General features: G+C 40.8%; 1 protein-coding gene across 1 annotated transcript in view; it reads left to right on the top strand.

The window, feature by feature from the left end:
- Positions 1-20,889, top strand: part of ZDHHC9 (zinc finger DHHC-type palmitoyltransferase 9) — a 29,451-nt gene that overhangs the window by 2,868 nt on the left and 5,694 nt on the right. The window contains 5 exon segments of the mRNA NM_001034561.2: positions 9,199-9,359; positions 13,295-13,453; positions 18,250-18,387; positions 19,290-19,338; positions 20,094-20,196. Of these exon segments, the coding sequence (NP_001029733.2) occupies positions 9,199-9,359; positions 13,295-13,453; positions 18,250-18,387; positions 19,290-19,338; positions 20,094-20,196 (610 nt within the window).

The following is a 20,889-nucleotide window of genomic DNA, read 5'->3' as shown; positions in this document are numbered from 1 at the left end:
ATGGCTGAGTGTGTGTGTGTATACTTTGTGTGGTACAAGTGAGCGTGTGCAGGCGGGCAGGCGTAACATAACATTTAAAAAAATATTTCCCCACTTCTTACTCTTGTCTCCAAGTTAGCTTTGTTTCTTCCTTGCTTGTTTATGGACGTGCAGAGCTGAAATCTGCTTTCTGTCATTCTCACTCCTTCCTCTGCTAAATCACTAGCTTTTTTTGCCTCTCTCCCCTCCCCAACTCAGGGTTAAATTTTTGTGGTTGAAACCATTCAAAACAGAGATGAGATTTGTTTCCAGGTCCTGAGTGAGCTGGTAATTCTGGGCCCAGGAACCCTCTGGTTTGACTGGCCAAGGGAACTTGAAATTTGGAGCTACTGGCATTTGGCCCTTTTTGTATCTGGGAGCCAGACAGAGTATGATTTGGATGTGTTCTGTTCGGCCCTGAAGGCCTCTGAAGAAAACTGCCTGTGGGATGAAGCTTATAATTAACCAAGTTACTGTTTGACAGAGGCACATTGGGTTTTCTGGTGAGACGACTTTTCTCCCCGAGTTATTTCTTGTGCCTTGCCCTCAGATATGAAGGGTGAGGTTGTTTGTAAACTGCCCTGGGTTCCAGCTGTGTGTGTGGTAGAGTAAATAGTTTTGAGGGTAGGGCTGGTTGAGGGAATAGGAAAGGGGGAAGGGAGAAGGAAGTAAAAGTGTTAGCTGAGAAGTGGAATGGGGAAGTTTCCATCTGACCAAAGGGGAGAGGGCCCCGTCAATGAATCCTTCTTACTAAGAATGGTGGAATCTGTGTTTGTGAGCATGTATGTATGTCTGCATATATGTGTGCACATGCATGCATCTGTCTGTCAAATGCAGACACGTGGGCACTCTAGGTGGCAGCCGCCTTGACCCTAGCCACTGACAGGCTGTACAGAGGATACCAGCCTGCCTCTGAGGAATGAAGTCTCTTTCTGGTGGACCTTTTTCTTTGGGGGTCTATAATTTACTATCTACCACACGGTGGAGGATAGGGTTTGGGGGCAGAATATGGGCTCCTTTGCTAGTATGAGAACTTACAGAGACCTTAGGAAATCACCTGGTTTAGTCCCCTGCCTTCAGGCAGTTGAGGGTGTCTGAACCAGCAGTGACAAAGGACTGTCTCTTTTCATGTTTAAATTGTATAGGAGCATAGACTGTACATTCTCCGGCTGCTGCATTTTGGCCTTGAGGAAGAAAGTTCAGATCTTGAGGCACATCTGGACCTGCATTTTAGTAACAGAGTCCTGCTTGCAGCAGGTGTGCAGGAATGAGTGAGAGGTGATTTATAACCCCCTGTGGCACAGCCCTGGGTTGGCCAGATGGCTTGAGAAATCTGGTCAGGCGTGTGGGCGCCCCTTGATGAAAAACATGCAGTGTTAGTGGTGTCAGTGGACATCTTTTTATTTTTGGATTTCACTTTTACATGTTTAGATTTCTCAAAGGAGGGTCCTGTGATTTTTCAGTGAACAGACAGTAGGTTAACTACATAAAATGAGAAGAAGTGGTCCATACAGGTGCTCGTTAGCTCTGTGTTGTTAGAAGCGTTTCCAAAGAAGCTGGGTAGCCATCTCTCAGAGCTGCTGTCATAGAGTGAATTCCTGCCCAGGATGGGAAATAGGGCTAGATTATCACTAAGCCTCTTGCAGCTCTGAGAGTCTGAAATTCTATATAACTCTTGTGTCTGTCTGGAAGATTCTAATACACACATAGAAAAGGAGAGGATAGAAGATTACCAGTAGATAGCTGTATTTTAAATGTAATTGTATCTATTGTATCTATAGTAAATGTATTTGAATTTAGAAGCAGAGTATACATTGTACAGTGCTTAAAAAAAGAATTTCCTTGCAAGTAGAGATTATCATACTAAGTGAAGTAAGTCAGAAAGAGAAAGACAAATACCATATGCTATCCCTTATATATGTGGACTCTAAAATGTGACACAAATGAACCTATCTACAAAACAGAAACAGACTCGGGGACATAGAGAAAAGACTTGTGGTTGCCATGGGGGGTGGGGTTAGGGAAGAAATGGAGTGGGAGGTTGGGGTTAGCAGATGTAAGCTATTATATGTAGAATGGATAAACAACAGGGTCCTACTGTATAGCCCAGGGAACTGTATTCAATACCCTGGAATTAATCATAATGGAAAAGAATGTGTATGTAACTGAATCACTTTGCTGTACAGCAGAAATTAACACAACATTATAAATCAGCTATACTTTAATCAAGTGTATTCTAGTTTAAAAAAAGAGGAATTTCCTAATGTATTCTTAGGATGAGGTATTTAGGAAATGTGAGCTTTAAGCACATGAACCATTCTCCATCCTTTCTGCCCAAACCCTGTCCAGCTTGTGTGATGAACACATAGCCAACAGCTGGGCTAGGAATGTCAGGACACTATAGCAGACTGACACTGACAACCTGTGAACTGTCCAACTACTGAAAGGCTATTGTGGTATTTAGTCAAATTCAACTTTCTGATAAAGCTTGGGGAAAAGACCAAGTGCACTGTGTTCTGAAAGTGGCTTCCTAGCTTTCTCTTTTAACTGTGTGACCAGATCACTACTGGGGTCAAGGTCTCTTGTGGCATGAATGATTGTGTGACTCTTGACCCCTGAAGTAGGAAGGCGTTTACTGCTGTGATCAGTGCTTATGCCTCACTGTGCCGTATCTAGCGGATATCGTATCAAGGCATTATCAAACCCTGTTGGACTGACCCTCCTGGGTGCTTCTGATGTACAGAGGAGTCATTGAATTGGATGAACTGAAAAAAGCTTTGTAGCGCTGCTTAATAATTGTCCCACTTCTAGCCTATTCAGACTCTACCTCTTTTTCAAGTCCCTTCTTGACTCTTCCTTCGTGAAATTTTTCTAGTAATTTCTGCATTCATAGGACTAATTGTACATACCAGTCATTTAACACATAATTACATGACATTTTTAATGTTCTTTAATTCTGTGGATATTACAGTTTGAGTTCTTTCAGGGTCAGGGACTATCCTCTGCATGTGTGTGGCCCCCACAATGCCTTCTACTTGGCCTTAAGCAGAGTATGTAATCAATAAATGTAGCTGAATTGATACATTCTGGATGCACTTAAGATGTAGCAGTCTTGACTCACAGAATCATAGAATGATAGATCTGAAAGGGGCCTTGGAGACCATGCCCATCCTTTTGCGGGTGACAAAACCAGGTCTACAGAAATGGATTTCAGCAAGGTCAGTCAGCTAGCCAGTGCCTTTATACGACACTGCCTTTCATCTCATTGTTACCTTTTGAATACGGAATCCTGAAGACATGCAGATTACTCAAGCTATGCATAGTGCCAAATGCTGGACTGGCATATTCTGGAGTCTTGCTAGCTAGTGTTTGTGTTGCCTTAGTGGATTCTGGGTTACCTTGGCCTCCTTAACTCATGCTCCTAGTGGCTCAGATGGTAAAGCGTCTGCCCGCAATGCTGGAGACCCAGGTTTGATCCCTGGGTTGGGAAGATCCCCTGGAGAAGGAAATGGCAACCCACTCCAGTATTCTTGCCTGGGGGATCCCATGGGCAGAGGACCCTGGTAGCCTACAGTCCATGGGGTCGCAAAGAGTCGGACGTGACTGAGCGATTTCACTCACTAGAAAACGAAGACATGTTTGTGCAAAACTGACTGTATTCTAGCATGGCATTCTGGTAGCCTTGCAGGAACAAGGAACCTCTTCCTTTAAATGTGAACTTAGAGAGTAAGCTTTTGAGTTACAAGGGATCATCACCCCTGTTGCTGCTCCTAGTCCCTGCTTCCAAGATGAGGACAGCTCTGAGAAAAATTAGGTAATGTGTGCTCCTTACCATGTTAGTGGGTGATGGTGATGAAAGGGGCACCGTGTCCCCATGTCAGACAGAAGGGAAAAGGCAGTCTGATAACAAAGTTACCGGGTTTGAGGAGACACAGGGCTAGGTAGACCAAGGCCAGACTCTGACATGGAGGGGTATCCCTGTCTATAGGACAAAGTCCAGGTCCCTGAATTCCTTAGGTGAGATTAGGAAGAAGAAAAAATGACTTTATCATGATCTCTAATCAAGAGAGTATTCTCTGAAGAATTGCCCTGTGGAGGTTCAGTCTTGTGCAGATAAGCACAAGCCCTATTCTGTGACTCTGCCAACCAAAGACAGTTTTAGAAAGGCATAGTTGCCTCTTTGATATCAATCTCTTACAGTACTTAGCTAAACTCAACTTCCTGATAAAGCACATCCCCTGGAGAAGGATTGGGCTATGTCTCCTGAACAATGTGTTTCCCTTTACCAATTATTTATGCTTCTGTCATTCAGAATTCATCTGTGTATTTTCAGCCTTTACTACCTTTTGTGGTGGTGAGGTAGGTTCACACCGTCAGTCTCCACTGAACGTATCTCCCATCTTTTGAGAATGTCTTAGTTGAGTATAATGATCGTCTGCTTTGGGAAAAGTGAACACAAAGGACAGGGGTGTCCCAAGCATGCTGACAATAGTTGAGATGCTTATTGAGGGAAAGGAGTCTTAAATCTTCCTCCTCAGAGATGCCAGAGCTGGTATTGTGTTTAACAACAAAAAAGACACTTTATGCCTCCTCTTGCGGTAGCAAGAGGCTAATGAATTCAGGGTAATGAGGAAGATGTGTCTGGAATGGAAAGGAAGAGGCAAGAAAGAACTCATGATGATGATCAGATAAGGCCAGTTAAAGGAGGGCTTCAGAATACTGGCCTGAGGAGGTAGAGTCTTAATATAATAGATAGCAGGGAACTGTTCTAAGTTCTTGATCAGGAACATATTATAGTTGAAATTTGTTACTTGTTATTTTTGAAATTGGTTATATTTGTAACAGTTGAAATGTGAAATGTATTGTTACAACTGAAATTTGGGAACTACTTAACAGGTTTGCTTCTATAGAGATTTTGGCCTTCCTCAGTGAGAGGATGGCTCATTGCCTCAGAATTGAAAATGTCCTTGTTTGTTTAATTTTCCTATTGCTGCTGGAGCAAAACAGGGTTATACATTTTCAAAACTCTGACCTTCACATAGCAGTAAATCTTGAAGCTGATATTAAATTATGTTTTTAGTGTCCATGGAAACTTTGTCCCTCATGCAAACTCTGAATGTCATCAGCAAGAATGTTGAACTGGTCCTATGGGTGGTTCTACATGTTTACTATGCTCTAGAGATAGGATCAGAGAAGACAATGGCACCCCACTCCAGCACTCTTGCCTGGAAAATCCCATGGACAGAGGAGCCTGGTGGGCTGCAGTTCATGAGGTCGCTAAGAGTCGGACACGACTGAGCGACTTCACTTTCACTTTTCACTTTCATGCATTGGAGAAGGAAATGGCAACCCACTCCATTGTTCTTGCCTGGAGAATCCCAGGGACGGGGGAGCCTCGTGGGCTGCCGTCTATGGGGTGGCAGAGAGTTGGACACGACTGAAGTGACTTAGCAGCAGCAGCAGCAGAGATAGGACGTATGTATAAGGACAGATGGCGGTCCCTGTCAGGGAGGACTTACAGCAGAGGCTTATTTCTGTTATGTGGGCTCAAGGGCCATTGTGGAGCTCTAATCCTTGGCCCTTCCTGCTGTGCCAAGCTTCCTTAAAGCCACCCTTAATGACTGCTATGGGAGCAGTTTCAAACAGCCCCCAGATTCCCAAGAGAGCTCTTCTCTGACCACTTACAGTCCTTAGAGTCTGACTCACCATCCGTACACTTGATTATTGGTCTTATCTTATTTAGCTGTTTCATATGTTAGTTATGTTTCTCCAACAAAATTAAGTTCCATTTCTCTTGTTCTTCATTTGTGAGACCCATAAATACTTGTTGGCTGATTGTGCTGATAAAAGAACAACAGCAGAAAACATAGCAAGAAAGCTAGTAGGGAGACAGAATCAGAGCACAGAACACTAGTGCACACTGCTGGTCTGAGGCAGCCCTGTCGTGGGAACTGTCTGGTTTCTTACCACTTCCACTCATGAATCTCTTTTGAAGTTTTTTGTGTGAATTGAAGTCTATGTCATTATGATTGTCCTTCCAATGAACTCTGGTGTGCTAGAGATGGGGGATGGGATATGGCACACCAGCCCAGCCTGGCACTGCTGGTTACTGCTGGTCAGTACCATCATGTGGCCCATGAGACATGTGGGAGTCCTGTCATGTAGTCCAGCTGTGGAAGCCTGAAGCTGATCAAGAGGTTGAAAGAAGATGGCTTAAAGTGATGATGTCTCTGCAGGTGGCAGAAATGGAGATTTGGTGGGGACATAGTTGCATTTATAAAATTCACAAGGGAGAAAAGTCACTTCTAACTGCCTGGTATTCTGAAGACAAAGGAGAGTTCTGTTTCAAGAAGTGTATGGATATCATTATTCATATCAATATAGATAGAAAGTACCACAGGGTTTCAAAGATAGTTTATATTTGTGGATGATAGATCCAGTCTTTCTCTAGGACAAATTAGTGATGTTTGAGGATACTCCTGACTTTTGAGGTTGATACTGGGAATTACCACCAAATCTTTGCATAGCTTCTTCTTATTTAAGAGAAATCGCTAGCTTACTGCAATTATGAGGCTAACCCAGGTGGATATTAAAGGCAGACAGATGGGTTGTAGTTTGCAGTGGTCTTAGCCTCTGGCTTTCTTATTTCCTCTTATTCTGGGTAGAAAGGCCTCCTGGTCCCACATCTGCCTTCCCAGCCACACCCACTCACTAGTGACAACTGGCTGCCAGTAGCCTTGTCTCCGAAGAACAATACAATGGGCCTGTTGTGTACTTGTTGACACACAGAGTGGATTGTTTTAGCAGGTGCAGAAGATATTCTGTGTGGAGATTACAGAGACCTTTATCCTTGATGGTGAAGCGTAATTCAAATCTAAGTTGTCCTTTGTCCGGTCAACAAGCAGGTGTTGAAATGAGACTTTAGTTAAGCTCAGTCCTTCAGGGCGTGGGGGCATCATTAATGTGTATGTTTGTGTTCTACTCTCTCTGTATCTTTTCCCTCGAATAAAACAGTTTTAAACTCCCTTTGGTGGCCAATCAGATGGCTCTGATTTTTCTAAGGCTTTTCATTGGCAATGATACACCCAGGGCAGTCTGAATTCTGGAGATGTCACTTCTTTGTTTTCAAGAGTGATTTTAGGGATGGGCAGTGATGAGGAAGATGGCTATTTTCTGCCAGTGTGGTAATTTCATTTGGCTTGTCTCAGAGATGGAGCCTTGTGTTTCTCCTATGTCCTTTTGGGTCCCTGATGAGTGCAGGTGACTTTTCTGAATTCATTTCTTGATTATCTGTACCAGTGAAGGGGAGCAGTGGAAAAGAGGGTAATCCGCAAGCTCGTGCTATGCAAGGACCTTCATTACCCTGAACTCAGTTAGCCAGACCCTACCCTTGGATTTTAGGAGAAGGAAGAAAATCATACAAAAGCAAGCTGAGAGCAAGGATTTTGTTAAAAAACAAACAAGCAGGCAAGCAAACAAAAAGCCGCAGAAATCATTTGCAAATTCACTCCGTATGTTCACCTTCATGGCAAATTGCTCAGCCAAGCAGTACGGTTGGTTCCCACGCGCCATGCAGTTGAGTGTGTGGCAGGGAGGCAGGAGAAGGATCTCATGGGGATTGTTCCAAACATGCAGCGAAGGTACAGCCTGGGGTTAAAGGTCTGCTCCGAGTGGACAGCGGCATGCTTAATCCCCATGCTGATGAGGTAAGCCTTTTTCCTAGCTTATTCTCTTCACTCTCCCTCTGGTCCTTGTTCATCTACTTATAGTCAGCTTCCAAGACAAGATTTCTGTGTTGAAGGAGGAAATATGCATCAGGAGAAGGAGAATAAAAAATAGGTCAGTGATAACTCTCATCACATATTCCCATTTATTTGGTTTGATGTTCAGTTCAACTGGACAAGTATTTGTTGATAGCTTCTTTGTTCCCATACTTGTATTAGGCTCAGGGAGATAGAGATCCATGATGATAATGCTAATAGCTGACATTTACTTAGCATTTACTATGTGTCAAGGGCAGTTCTAAGCATTTTATTTATATTCATGCATTTGAGCCACACAACCACCCTATGAAATACTACTATTATCATCTTCATTTCATAGATAAGGAGACAGAAGTTAACTCAGTTACCGCAACTATGAGCTGGTAGAGCTCAAACCCAGGCGTTCCCACTCCTAAAAGGCAAAGTTCTTGCTCTTCGGAAGTTTAACTGGGGGAGATGAAGTCAACGTAGCGAAAAACAGTGCAGTTTAGGATAGGCCTTTGGAAGAGGCAAGACCTCACTAAATCCCAGATTCTTTAGCTATCACAGATGTAGTGTGAGAAGTAGATGCTACAGTGCGTCTGAAGAGCCAAGTGCATATGGTGTGTCCTCAATAAATTGTGGTTGTAATGATGACAGTGATGGCATTGATGCATTGATGGCTTTGGATCTGAAAGGCCAGTAGAGCTGGGATATCCAGAGAGGGAGAGGAATGGCCTTCCAGGTGAGTTAAGGGAACAGAGGGAAGAAATATGATATTGAGAAGGGGTGCTAAAGAGATACAGTTTTCTTATTTACTTGCTTATGGTCACTGGTCACCTACTGGCTGAGCTAATTGAGGAAGGTAGAGGAGTAAGTGGATGTTGCAGAGTCAGGCAGCATCTCTGAAGCTTTTCAGTGGCCTTTGAACACACTGGACACACCACCTGTTTGACACTGGGACTCTGCTTCATAGCTGGTCCTCATCTTTTCTTCCCTCTCCTTGGGCTCAGGCCCAATGTCAGATGAGTGAGTACGAAAAACTCTAGACATTCCCAGAGTGAAAGCAACCTGTGGTGCTTACAATCCAGGCTCAGTTACGTCCCAGACCTTAACAGGTATGAGCCTTTGCTGAAGTGCATAGGAAATGTGGCTCCCAGCAGGCTGATGGAAGGGACTGGGCTTGGGGGTATTGGAGGTCCCTTAGACTGTCTCCTGTATATTATAGGTAGCATCAATCAGTGATGTATTTGTTGAGCTCCTAGTATGTGCAGAACCATGTGTTAGGAGGTTTTGGTAATTTGAGAAAAGCAAAAAATATGTCCCTGCCCTTGAAGTACTGTGATTTTGTTGTGGAGACCAGAGTGACACACTGGTAGTAATTCGAGGTCGGTACTGTGTAGGAGTAACCAAGTGTTCAATTGTCTGCTTTCTGCAGATGCCGCTACCTGGCTGTTCAGCTGTCTCCTGCCATCCCTGTGTTCGCTGCCATGCTGTTCCTTTTCTCCATGGCTACCCTGCTGAGGACCAGCTTCAGTGATCCTGGAGTGATCCCTCGGGCCCTACCAGATGAAGCAGCTTTCATAGAAATGGAGATAGGTGGGTTTTCTGACCAGCTGGCAAGATGCTGTACAATGAGTGGCTTTGATTGGTAAGGGAGTGGAATCATAATTATAGTTGCAGATTAATACTCACTTCCAGCCTTTTCCCCCAGGGATCCTGAATCTGAGATTGTTACCACTCAGTAAAGAATGTGAACTTCATTCTTCCCTCTTTTGGGTTGCATTTCAGGAAAGATTTCTTACCAAGGTCCTGCTACACTGTTTCCAAGAGGATTTTTTTTAAATTAAGAAAATAAAAACTTTTGGAGGGTCATCAATTCATTTGATTTTTTTAAATGAAAACTATAAACCTCTTCATAAAAATATTTTTATATGCATCACACATATACAATTTTTTAATATTTATTTTTATTTATTTTATTTGGCTGCACTGGGTCTTAGTTGTGGCACATGGGATTTTTGTTGGGGCGTGCAAGATCTTTTTAGTTTTCAGCATGTAGGATCTAGTTCCCTGACCAGGAATTGAACCTGGGCCCCCTGCATTGGGAGCTCAGAGTCTTAACTGCTGGACCACCAGGGAAGTCCCTGGATATAATTTCAGGACTTCATAGGTCTTCTGAAGCACTTGCATGGGTTTCTAACTAAGAATTCCTGCTTTAGGGAAACACAGGATGAAAGGGGACACTTATGGTACCAGGAACCATTGAGAATTCTAGGAATGGTAAAGGAAGTAGTTACAAGCTCATCACAGTGCAGTCTGCAGCTCAGGGTGGGGCTCTTTGGGACAGAGATGAACTGCTGTACTAACCAGGAGCCAGCCAGGGTGCCCTCATGAATTGAAGCAGAACATTCCAGAACTCGAGGAGGGGATATCCTAGGAGCTCACACTGCAAAAGAAGGCTCTGATGCCAGTACTCCGAGAGACTGGGAGCCCACCGGATCCAATAGCAGTCGGTGCCTGCCTAAGTTATTCTCAAGTCTGATACTCAAGCAGCTAGAGTCAGCATCCAAGTCATGTAGAGTAGAAGAAAGGGACCCAGGACTTCTAAGACTAAAGCTGTGCCAGTGGAGCACCGACCCGTGGTTAGCCTTTAGTTTCTTCAGGTGCTTTGTTATTGTTGCTTGTTTGTTGGGATTTTATTAATAATAATATTATTTTATTTAATTAGAAAGATACAAACATGTTAGAGTTCTAATAGGTATTATATTGCATTTATATCTTATTTTTGAGAGAATCTATATTTGTATAAATATTATATGCCTCTCCAAGAGGATAGTATATTTTTCTGTATTTTCAGACTGAATTTTGTACCCTTTGATACAATTTTTATCATTTTTAATATAATTTCTGTACTTCTCATCCTGAGTTTATTCCTAATGTTTATATGCGTGCTGCTGTCAAGGAAATGTTTTCTCCCAGTTCTAGTTGGTTTCTTTTTCCCCCCAGTTTTATTGAGATATAATTGACATGTGACATTGTGTAAGTTTAAGATGTACAGTGTTTTTATTTGATATTCTTGCTTTGAAAGCTTCCAGCTTTTGTATTTCTTTTGTTTATTTAACTGTGGTTATCTTGCTTCCTAGTGGATTTCTTTTCAAAAAATTTCAGCCTGTTTAGTTGTGCTAAGGGGACACATGTTTGTGCACATCTGAGCTCAGACTACTTAGGGACGCAGTGAGGGTGGGAGTTGTGGGAAGGAAGCAGAGGTGGGGCTTGTTGCCACAGCTGGAGTTGGGGAAGACCTGGGCTAGTTAGCAGCAAGATAGGAAGGGACAGCTGTGAGTGTAGTCTTTGCTCTCTCTGGGTTATTCTTTCATCATCCTCTTTCCATTCACATATGGAGAAACTGAAGGTCAAGGCAGTGCTTTGACGTGGTCTTTCCTCTCACAGCAGACGGTTAGCAAGGTTAGCTCTGTTTTGCCAGATTGCTGGGCCCAGGGCCCAGTCTTGAGCTGTCAGGTTGTTACCTCTGCATTTAGCACGTTTCTCTCAATAGTAGAGTGTATTCTTGAGTTCATACATATGTTTATGTTAACAAGTTTTTGTCAACTTGCATTTGGCCCTGTACTAGGCATGCTGTGGGTGGGGTCTGGGTAGGGGAGAGAAGACGACATGTGGCTCCCTTGCATAGTAGCCCGCCTCATGGGGAGGGTGAGCCATGCACTGTCTCCCAGGTGCCTTCATGCAAAGCACATGCAGAAGAAGGTTAAGGTGACGTGCTGGTACTTATTATCATCCTCTAATGAATAGCTCTCCCCATTCTTTTAAGACTTATGTCACACTGTTATTGTTTGATTTCACAGCATCCACCCCACTCTGCAAAAAAAGGAAAAAAGTTCCATATGGCAGATATTTTTAAAATCAAAGTGAATTGAAAAAAATCTGTTTTTAGAATTATCCTGCACAGCAAGGGTGCAATGAGGCAAGCACTCTCACATGCTACAGATGGGCGGGCATTAAATTGATACAATCTGTCTGGGAGGCAGTTTGGCAATAAGTGACATGGGCTTTAAGGGTTCTTACACTTTGACTCAGTCATTTCACTTCTCTCAGGATTAGCTAAAGGAAATAAATCTGGGATGTACTCAAATAATCGTAGAAGGATTTTTAATGCATCATTTTTTTCTTTTTCCTAGCTATTTTAATGACAGCAACTTAATATATTACTGCCCAGACTTCAACATGTTTTCCTTTTTTTCTTTATGATTTAGCAATAAATTTTAACACATAAACATATTCTTGAGGAAAAGGAGGAGATTGTGATTAGGGTGGAGATCAAAGGGAACAAGCTTTATCTTTAATGTTTTAAGTTTTTGCATACAACATCATTTAAATAGCAAAATTCCAGAGACAGCTTAAATGCCCGATAACATGGATTGGTTAAAATAATTGCAGTACATGCATATGATACAATATAGATAATGATGTTTTCAGAAAAAAACAATTAACAACTGTGGAAAAAAAATGCCTGTTGTATAATGTTAAGTGAAAAATACAAAGTATAAAATTGTATCTATAATATAATCTCAAATTTAAAAAATTATGAATGTTTGTTTATCTGTTGAATAGAGGGAAATACACCAAAATGCATAAATATCCCTGAGTTGAGAGATTGTCAGTGGTTTTTCTTATCTCCTATTCGTATTTTCTGTTTTTTCAAATTTTTTTGCAATAAGCATGTATCACTTATTTTTAAATGATTGTTTTTCTGATTCTAAATATTGCCATTTTTTTCATGCATATATTTACTTTTGCAAGATAAAATCCTTTATACCTGTTTCTTTTTAGCATACATTTTCATTTTTCAGTATGTTGTGAACATTTTCCTGTATCATTTAAAATGCACGCATCATTTAAAATGGCTACATAATATTTCACCCCATGTGTGTATCATAATTTACTTAACCGATCTCCTACTATGATATTGAGGTTATTTTCAGTCTTTCACTATTAAAAGGGACTTCTGTGACAAATATCCTGCTTTAACATCTTTTGTACATCTCTTTGTAATTTGGTAAGTTCCTAGAAGTTGAATTGCTGGGTCAAAAGTATACACATTTAAAATTTTGGTAGTCACTGCCATATTGCTTACTGGTACCTCCTCCCCATCCTTGCCAACACTGGGTATTTTTCTTTCTAATATTTGTTAATATAGAAAGTGGAAATGGTAACTTTGTGTTAATTTTTTATTTCTTTGGTTATAGGTAAAGTTGGATGTTTTCATTTCATGTATTTTTTAGCCATTTTTATTTCTTCTTATATGAATGTTTTTCTTTGTTATCAGCCAAAAAGCTTGAAGAAACACTTTTTTACGTGTAAACAAAATAATTGAATGGCGCTCAGTGGAGTTTTGGAAAGATACCCTTGTGATGTTGAGAGTCTAGTCTGGAGATGATAGTGGGCCTAGGGAACCTTTGATTATTCTCATTGCTCTTGGAGAGGTGGTATTAACTGTCTTTACTGATCTACAGAAGCTACCAATGGTGCGGTGCCCCAAGGCCAGCGACCACCCCCTCGTATCAAGAATTTCCAGATAAACAACCAGATTGTGAAACTGAAATACTGTTATACATGCAAGATCTTCCGGCCTCCCCGGGCCTCTCATTGCAGCATCTGTGACAACTGTGTGGGTGAGTGAAACTAAAGGGGCTTTGCCTGGGGGAAAGGCTGACTTGAAGAGGATCAGAGTGATTTTTCTCAGGAAAAATCAGTGGGGATGGGAAAATAGATTTAGATAGAAAATGAGCTAGATTTAGTTAAGAAACTTTAGATAGGAAACAAGCTTCTGAACAGTTGTAAATCAACTGTACTTCTGTAGATCAGATCATAATTTAAATATCCTCTAGTCTAAAAATTAAAAAAAAAAAACCTCTTGTAAATGAAGAGATGAACTTTACCTGTTTTTCAAATCTGAATTTTCCTCTGCTGAATCTGTTTCAAGTGGAAGCCACCTTGCAAAGGGGGAGGAGAATCCTAGTCCACTGGAGGGCAGCATCGAGGAAGGAAGGGCTAAATAAGAAGTGGTGTTCCCAAGAAGAAAAAAGTTGCTAGCACTTATTGAATTTCTCATATATATTAGGCACTGTGCTAAGTGCTTTCTCTTTCTCTCATTTAAGACTTATAAAAACACCATAAGATATATATTATTCCCATTGTACAGATGAGGAAATAGGTGAAGCACCTTTGTGTAGGTTCGTATGAAGCTGGAAAGGGTCTAATTCCAAAATCCTCATTTGTTCTTTCTCTGCTTCTGCTTCAAGTGTGGCAGGTGTATGTGTACATAATACAGGGGTCCGTGCTTCTATTTGCATATATATGTGACTTAGTTGTAATCACTGCCTACTGTATGCTGAGCCCTGGAAAAGATCAAAAACAGACAGTAAATACGTCTGTTGAAAGGCAGATGTATGCTGTTCCTTATATTATCAATAGGCATTCTTCCAGCATTCTTTGTATATGCCATGGAGTATGCCTGAGTACATTGCTTTCCTCTTATTAGCCAATTCTTTTTAGTTTAAGGGTGGGAAGATGTATCTTACTTTAAATGGTAAAAGCTATATGTAGATAGGATTTTTATAAATTGAAACATTTTAAGTGAACCAGGAAACGTGGTATTTCAAGAAAGTCTGATGTGACGGTTTTCAGAAAGAATTTCCTCTCCTTATTAATATTCTTAAAGATAAAGAACTCATGCAAGTTGATTTTTTAAAGAAGAAGCCCTAATACTTCAGTAGAAATATGGACAGCAGATAAAACAGGAAATGCATTTACTTAGTTAACATGAAAAAAATGTTCATCTCTACTCAACATCAAAGAAAACAATTAAACCAAGATCTTTTTAAATCTAGGAATTCAGCAAGGAAAACTTGATAATGCTTCATCCTATACTAGTGAGAGTATACATTGGAATGAACTTTCTGGAAGGCAACCTAGTAAGACTCATGCCTTGGAACATGTATGCTCTATGATGCCACTAACTTGCTTTCTAGGGATCTATCCCAAGAAAGTAGTTAGGGATATGGTAAAAGATTTAGGTATGCACATATTTACCTCCAGATTATTATAATAATGAAAAATTGGAAAGAACCTTATTGTTCACCAGTAGATAGATGGTCAAATAAATTGTGGGACATTCATGCAGTAGACTTCTGTCTATGGGAAAAGCTCATCCTAGAGAGTGGAATGAAATAAAATAGAAGATAGGCTACATTTATAGTGCAATCTCAGTTACCCATTGAAAAAAATAAAAGTATGTATAAAGAATTATGCATGGAAGTACTCCAGAATGCTTATTGTCTATTATCTATAGGTTGTGGGGTTATAAGGGATTTTGTTTCCCTCATTAGAAAAAAAATTTCAAGTTTTCTACAATGAGCATGTACTGGTTGTATTATTAGAAAAAAGTGTGATTTTAATATAATAAAAATATATCTGTATAAATATATATTTTCCAATGTTTTTTATATGGTGGGTTTGTTTAAAGTAAGGCTATCTTCATTCCTTTTTCTGAAAAGATATTGCAGCCCTTTAACTAGGAGATGCACCATTCTTAACACTTATATTTTTGACTGGTACACAGCTCATTGTGCTTTAAAAATGATGTATTTTATTCTTTGTGGGTTTTTTTGATTCATTAAAATAATACACATTCATTATAGAAAAGATGGAAAGTACAGGTATAAATAAAACTTAATACCAAGCTCATTCTCCATTTTGTTGTATTTCCTTCTAGTCTTTCTCTTGTTTGTAAAATTGGATCATACATGATAGAGTTTTTAGTCCTGCCTTTGTATATGTACTTAATGTGAATATAACTTAATGTTATATCCTGAGCATTTTTCTACATCTTTAATAAATGTTTTTTTAATATATTATTGTTATTATTTTGACCTCACTGCATGGCCTGTGGGATCTTAGTTCCCCGACTAGGGACCGAACCCACATCCCTGCATTGGAAGGCAGTGTCTTTACCACTGGACTGCCAGGGAAGTCCCAGAATATGTTATTTTAATGACTGCATAATCTATCATATGACTATATTCTAGTTTATTTAGGCAATCTGCTATCAGTATATATTATTCACAGTCCTATTTCATTCATTATTATAACACATTAATCAAAATTATTAAGTTTAGGGATGTGGTGAAATTGGAACCTTCATACTTTTCTGGTGGGAATTGTAAAATGGTGCTGCCACTGTGAATACTACTTTGGCAGTTCTTCAAAAAGTTAAAATTATATGGCTCAGCAATTCCACTCCTGGATATATACCTGTATTAGTGTGCTTGGGCTGCCATAACAGAATACCACAGACTGAGTAACTTAAATAACAGAAATTAATTCCGTCATAGTGCTGGGTGTTAGTGGTCCAAAATCACAGAGCCAACTGGGTGGATTTCTGGTGAGGATTGCAGGTGGCCACCTTCTGGCTGTGTCCTCATCTGGCCTTTTCTCTGTGCTCGCATACTTCTGGTGTCACTTCCTTTTCTTATAAGGCTACCAGTCGTATTGGATTAGGGCCCCACCCTTATGATCTCATTTAACTTTAGTTATTTCCTTAGAGGACATATCTCCAAATATAGTCATATTGGGGCTTAGGGCTTCAACATATAAATTTTAGGGAGGAGGGAGATGACACAATTCTGTCCATAGCAATACCAAAAAGAACTGAAAAACAGAAACTCAAACATGTTTGTACATCAGTGTTCACAATAGCCAAAAGATGGAGGCAATCCAAGTGTCCCTCAACAAATGAACAGATAAGCAAAAATGTGGTATAGCTATACAATGGAATATTTTTCAGTCGTAAGGAGGAATGAAGTGCTGATACATGCTACAACATGGATGAGTCTTGAAAACATGCTGGGTGAGAGAAGTCAGACGCAAAAGGCCATATATTGTATGATTCCACTTAAGTGAGATATCTAGAATAAGCAAATTCATAGAGATAGAAAGAAGATTAGAGGTTACCAGGGGCTGGGAGAAGGGGAAAATGGAAAGTTACTACTTAATGAGTACAGAGTTTCTGTTTAGGAGTGATGAAAATTTTTGGAAATAAGTATTTGTGATGGTTGTACAACACTGTAAATGTAATTAATGCCAGTGAATTTTACACTTAAAATTGGTTAAAATGGAAAATTGTATGTTTTATATATTTTACCACAATAAAAAGTTTAATGAAAAAGTATTGACCCTAAATTTCTGTGCCCTTCTCTATTTCCTTGTAAAAAATTACTGAAAATGGATTTATTCTGCCAAAGGGATGTGAACATTATTAAGGCTCTTGATACATGTGCCCAAATTGCTTTCCAGAAAGGTTCTCTCAATTTGTAGTTCCACAAACAGTATATTATACATTTTACCCTGTTCTCACTAGCATTGAATATTATTTTATATAACCTTATTTTGATAGGCAGAAACTTTCTTATTGTTGTATTAGTATTGCACTGGCTTATTAATGAATCAGAAGACTAAATATATGTTTATGTGGTATTATTAACTGTTTTGCTTTTTGACTATTTTCTTGAAGGAGTATTTGTATTTAATAATTGATTTATAAGGACTTTTAATACACTAAGTTTCAAAATTCAAATATATTCCTGTTGGGTTTTATTCCTCTTTAATTTTCCTGATAGTATTTTTAACATATAGGAAATATTTTTTAAAGTGTATGAAGTCAAATAATTTCTTTGTCATCTGTGTTTTTTTCCATTACTTTTATGCTTAGAAAACCCTTCTCCATTCAGGAGACAAATGTTCACCTAGTATTTTTGGTTATTTTAAGGTTTCACTTTGTTTTTACATTTAACTCTTTAATTCAGCTGGAATGACTTTTGATAAATAGTGTGAGGAAAAAAGATTGAACCTTATTTTCAGTCAAGTAACCAATTGTTTATGGAATGATACTGCCTTTCACCACTGGTTTTGTAGCACTCCTTTTCCCAGACATCTATTCTATTTCTGGGCTATTTCCATTCCATTAAGCTATGCCACACCGTTGAAGGTGTATAATTTTTTACTAACTGGAGTTTAAGAAAAACCACACTACTCATTTTTCAAAATTTCCTTGGCTATTTATACCGATTTATTCTTCCTGCACTTAGTAGACTCACGTACCAAGACTTTTCTTTGGAAAAACAAGCTCTGTGCTGTTAACTGACGGTGAGACAGATCACTTAACCCCTCAGTATCCCAGTTTCCTTATCTGTAAAATGGAGAAAAGAACATCTTCTTTTGCCTAATTTCCAGGGTGATTGTGGGGATCGAAGGAGATGGCTGTGAAAACATTGCAAAAAGTAAAAACCAGTATTTTTTACAGTTGCAGTACACAAGGATCCTAGGGGTCTGGGAATTAGGTATGAAGTGGATGGTAGGGTTGTGCTTCATCTTGGAGGCTTTGGTGCTGGACTCTCTCTTTCTCCCACAGAACGCTTCGACCATCACTGCCCCTGGGTGGGGAATTGTGTTGGAAAGAGGAACTACCGCTACTTCTACCTCTTCATCCTGTCTCTCTCCCTCCTCACGATCTATGTCTTCGCCTTCAACATCGTCTATGTGGCCCTCAGTGAGTATACAGGGCAGTGTCTGTTGGTGGAAGGGTGGGTGGGGGGAGAAGACTTGAAGACAGCTTAGGGGAGTGGTTCCATATCCTGGGGGGACTTTCCCATTGCAAAGGCACCTTAGGACCAGTTAGAAGTGAGCACCACTGTCTGCTCCTGAGCAGAGCTCCAAACCTCAGGATTTACTGAGCATGTCGGCCTTCTCAGTGGCCCTCTGCTGGGGATCAGGACCATAATTACTGGTTTGTCCCTAGAGCACCTGGCATGTCCCAGGTGATCTCAAAGGTTGGGGATGTACTTTTGGTGTATGTGTCCTCTCTTCTGCCTCATAAGACCTGCTTGGTGCGAGGTGGTAGAAGGGGTTATACCAGAGAAATGTTTTTAGTGGCTCATGGTCTGCTTCAGAAGATAGAAAACACACACTTGTGCACGTGCACACACCCCCACACATCCAGCAACCCAAGAACAGACAGGATGTGGAGTTACAGGAGTGGTCTTCCTCAGGGTAGCTCCCTGGGAAGAGATGAGTTCTGAGCTGGGTTTTGAACAGTGGAGAGATATAGATTGGTGAAAACAGAGGATTTTTCTGGGATATCTGGTTTCTTTCACCTATGAATGCATTTTCCCCCTCCATGCCCATAGCTGGAGGTTAGGGAGAAGGGAGGGGAGCCAGATGCTGGGCTTGTGGCTGACTCTCTAGTCGTGTTGGGTCCTGCATTGGAAAGGTGAACCCTTTAGTCAAGAAAGCACCAGCTTGCAGGTGAGTCCCTTACCTGAATGAGGGCTTATATCTTGCCAGCTTGTAACAAGGATAGGGAGGGAAGAAGGTGAGTAGGCACTAGAGTATGAGGGTATTTTTTACTGAAGTTACTAATCTTTCTTTCTACTCCTCCTCCCAATTTCACAGAATCCTTGAAAATTGGCTTCCTGGAGACATTGAAAGAAACTCCTGGAACATATCCTCCCCTGGCAGTAGGTCCCTGTGCAGCCCTCTTAAACTACTTTTCAGCGTGCTTTCTGTCTGCAGTTCTCCACCATCTCATTTTTCAGACGTCAGAGAGTGCCAATGTCTAAAATTGAAAAATGTAGTCTTAGTGGTGGCAACCAGAATGGAAAATGGCTGGGGCTTAAAGGGAGGTCTTTTTTCACCCTTGTCTCCACTGCTTCCCTCCCAAGTCCTTCTGATCCCAGGCTCAGCTGTGCCTTCTCTAGTGGGCTGTACTTTGCTCTCAATAGACCTCTTGTGTCACTAGAAGTCCCACCTTCCTGTTACAGCTAAGGCTTATTTTGTACAGCAGTTACATTTCTGAGAAGGAGATTCAATTGGGATTTCTAGAATTCACATTCTGGTTTTTTTCCCATCAATTTTTTTGTTTATAGAGTTTGTTTTCCAGTGGCAGAGATGACCATCATTGTTTTGCTTTGGACCCCTCCTAAATGTCCCTTTCAAAGAGCCAATGATGAATAAACAGACAAACGTCTAAATACACTAAATCTGTTAGAGAGCTCCTTGTAGTGTATAAACAGGAGTCTGTTACTTTTCGTGAGGGATAGAGCCAGTGAGTTTAGAATTCATCCATTGTTATAAATGGATATATATTTGTGATGTATGTTCCAAGGGCTAAAGATGGTGTTATTGGTGCCATGAGCATCGGCCAAGGCATTAAGTCCCCTGGTGTGGCTTCTTCAACATTCCTTAACAGCACCTCACTGTTCTAGAAGTACTCATTTGCTTCTTCACGCTCTGGTCCGTCGTGGGACTGACTGGATTCCACACTTTCCTTGTGGCTCTCAACCAGACAACCAATGAAGACGTGAGTCAGCTTTTCCTCTCCTCATCACATATGCTTGTACCAAAAGCCTATTCTCTAATTACCTGCTAGAGAACTGTCTCCAGGGCCTGGGAGGTTGAGGCAGGCAGAAGCCAGGTGTGGGAGATGGTTAAACCAGGTGTGTAGAACAAGCAGACTGCTTTGTTTGGAGCTGAATGCCTATAGGGAATGAGGAAGAAGAGGTTGAATGGTTGGGTGGGCACAAGGTCTTCAAACGTTCATACGTCCTTAAAAGTTAACTAACTGGATTTGGAATGGAGAGGGATAGTTGCATTGAATTACATCCTTGCTTTTAAAAAGTTACTGATTAATCCATATTTACTGTAGAAAATCAGAAACTACAGATAAACAAAAAATAGCTAATAAGTCCCTGTAATTTTACCTCCTGCTGCTGCTAAGTTGCTTCAGTCGTGTCTGACTCTGTGCGACCCCATAGACGGCAGCCCAACAGGCTCCTCTGTCCCTGGGATTCTCCAGGCAAGAACACTGGAGTGGGTTGCCATTTCCTTCTCCAATGCATGAAAGTGAAAAGTGAAAGTGAAGTTGCTCAGTCGTGTCCGACTCTTAGCGACCCCATGGACTGCAGCCTACCAGGCTCTTCTGTCCATGGGATTTTCCAGGCAAGAGTACTGGAGTGGGGTGCCATTGCCTTCTCCTAATTTTACCTCCTAGGCC

This window comes from Bos taurus, chromosome X (genome assembly GCF_002263795.3).
Source record: "Bos taurus isolate L1 Dominette 01449 registration number 42190680 breed Hereford chromosome X, ARS-UCD2.0, whole genome shotgun sequence".
Classification (NCBI taxonomy): Eukaryota; Metazoa; Chordata; class Mammalia; order Artiodactyla; family Bovidae; genus Bos; species Bos taurus.
This window is presented reverse-complemented; position numbering and strand designations above follow the sequence as displayed.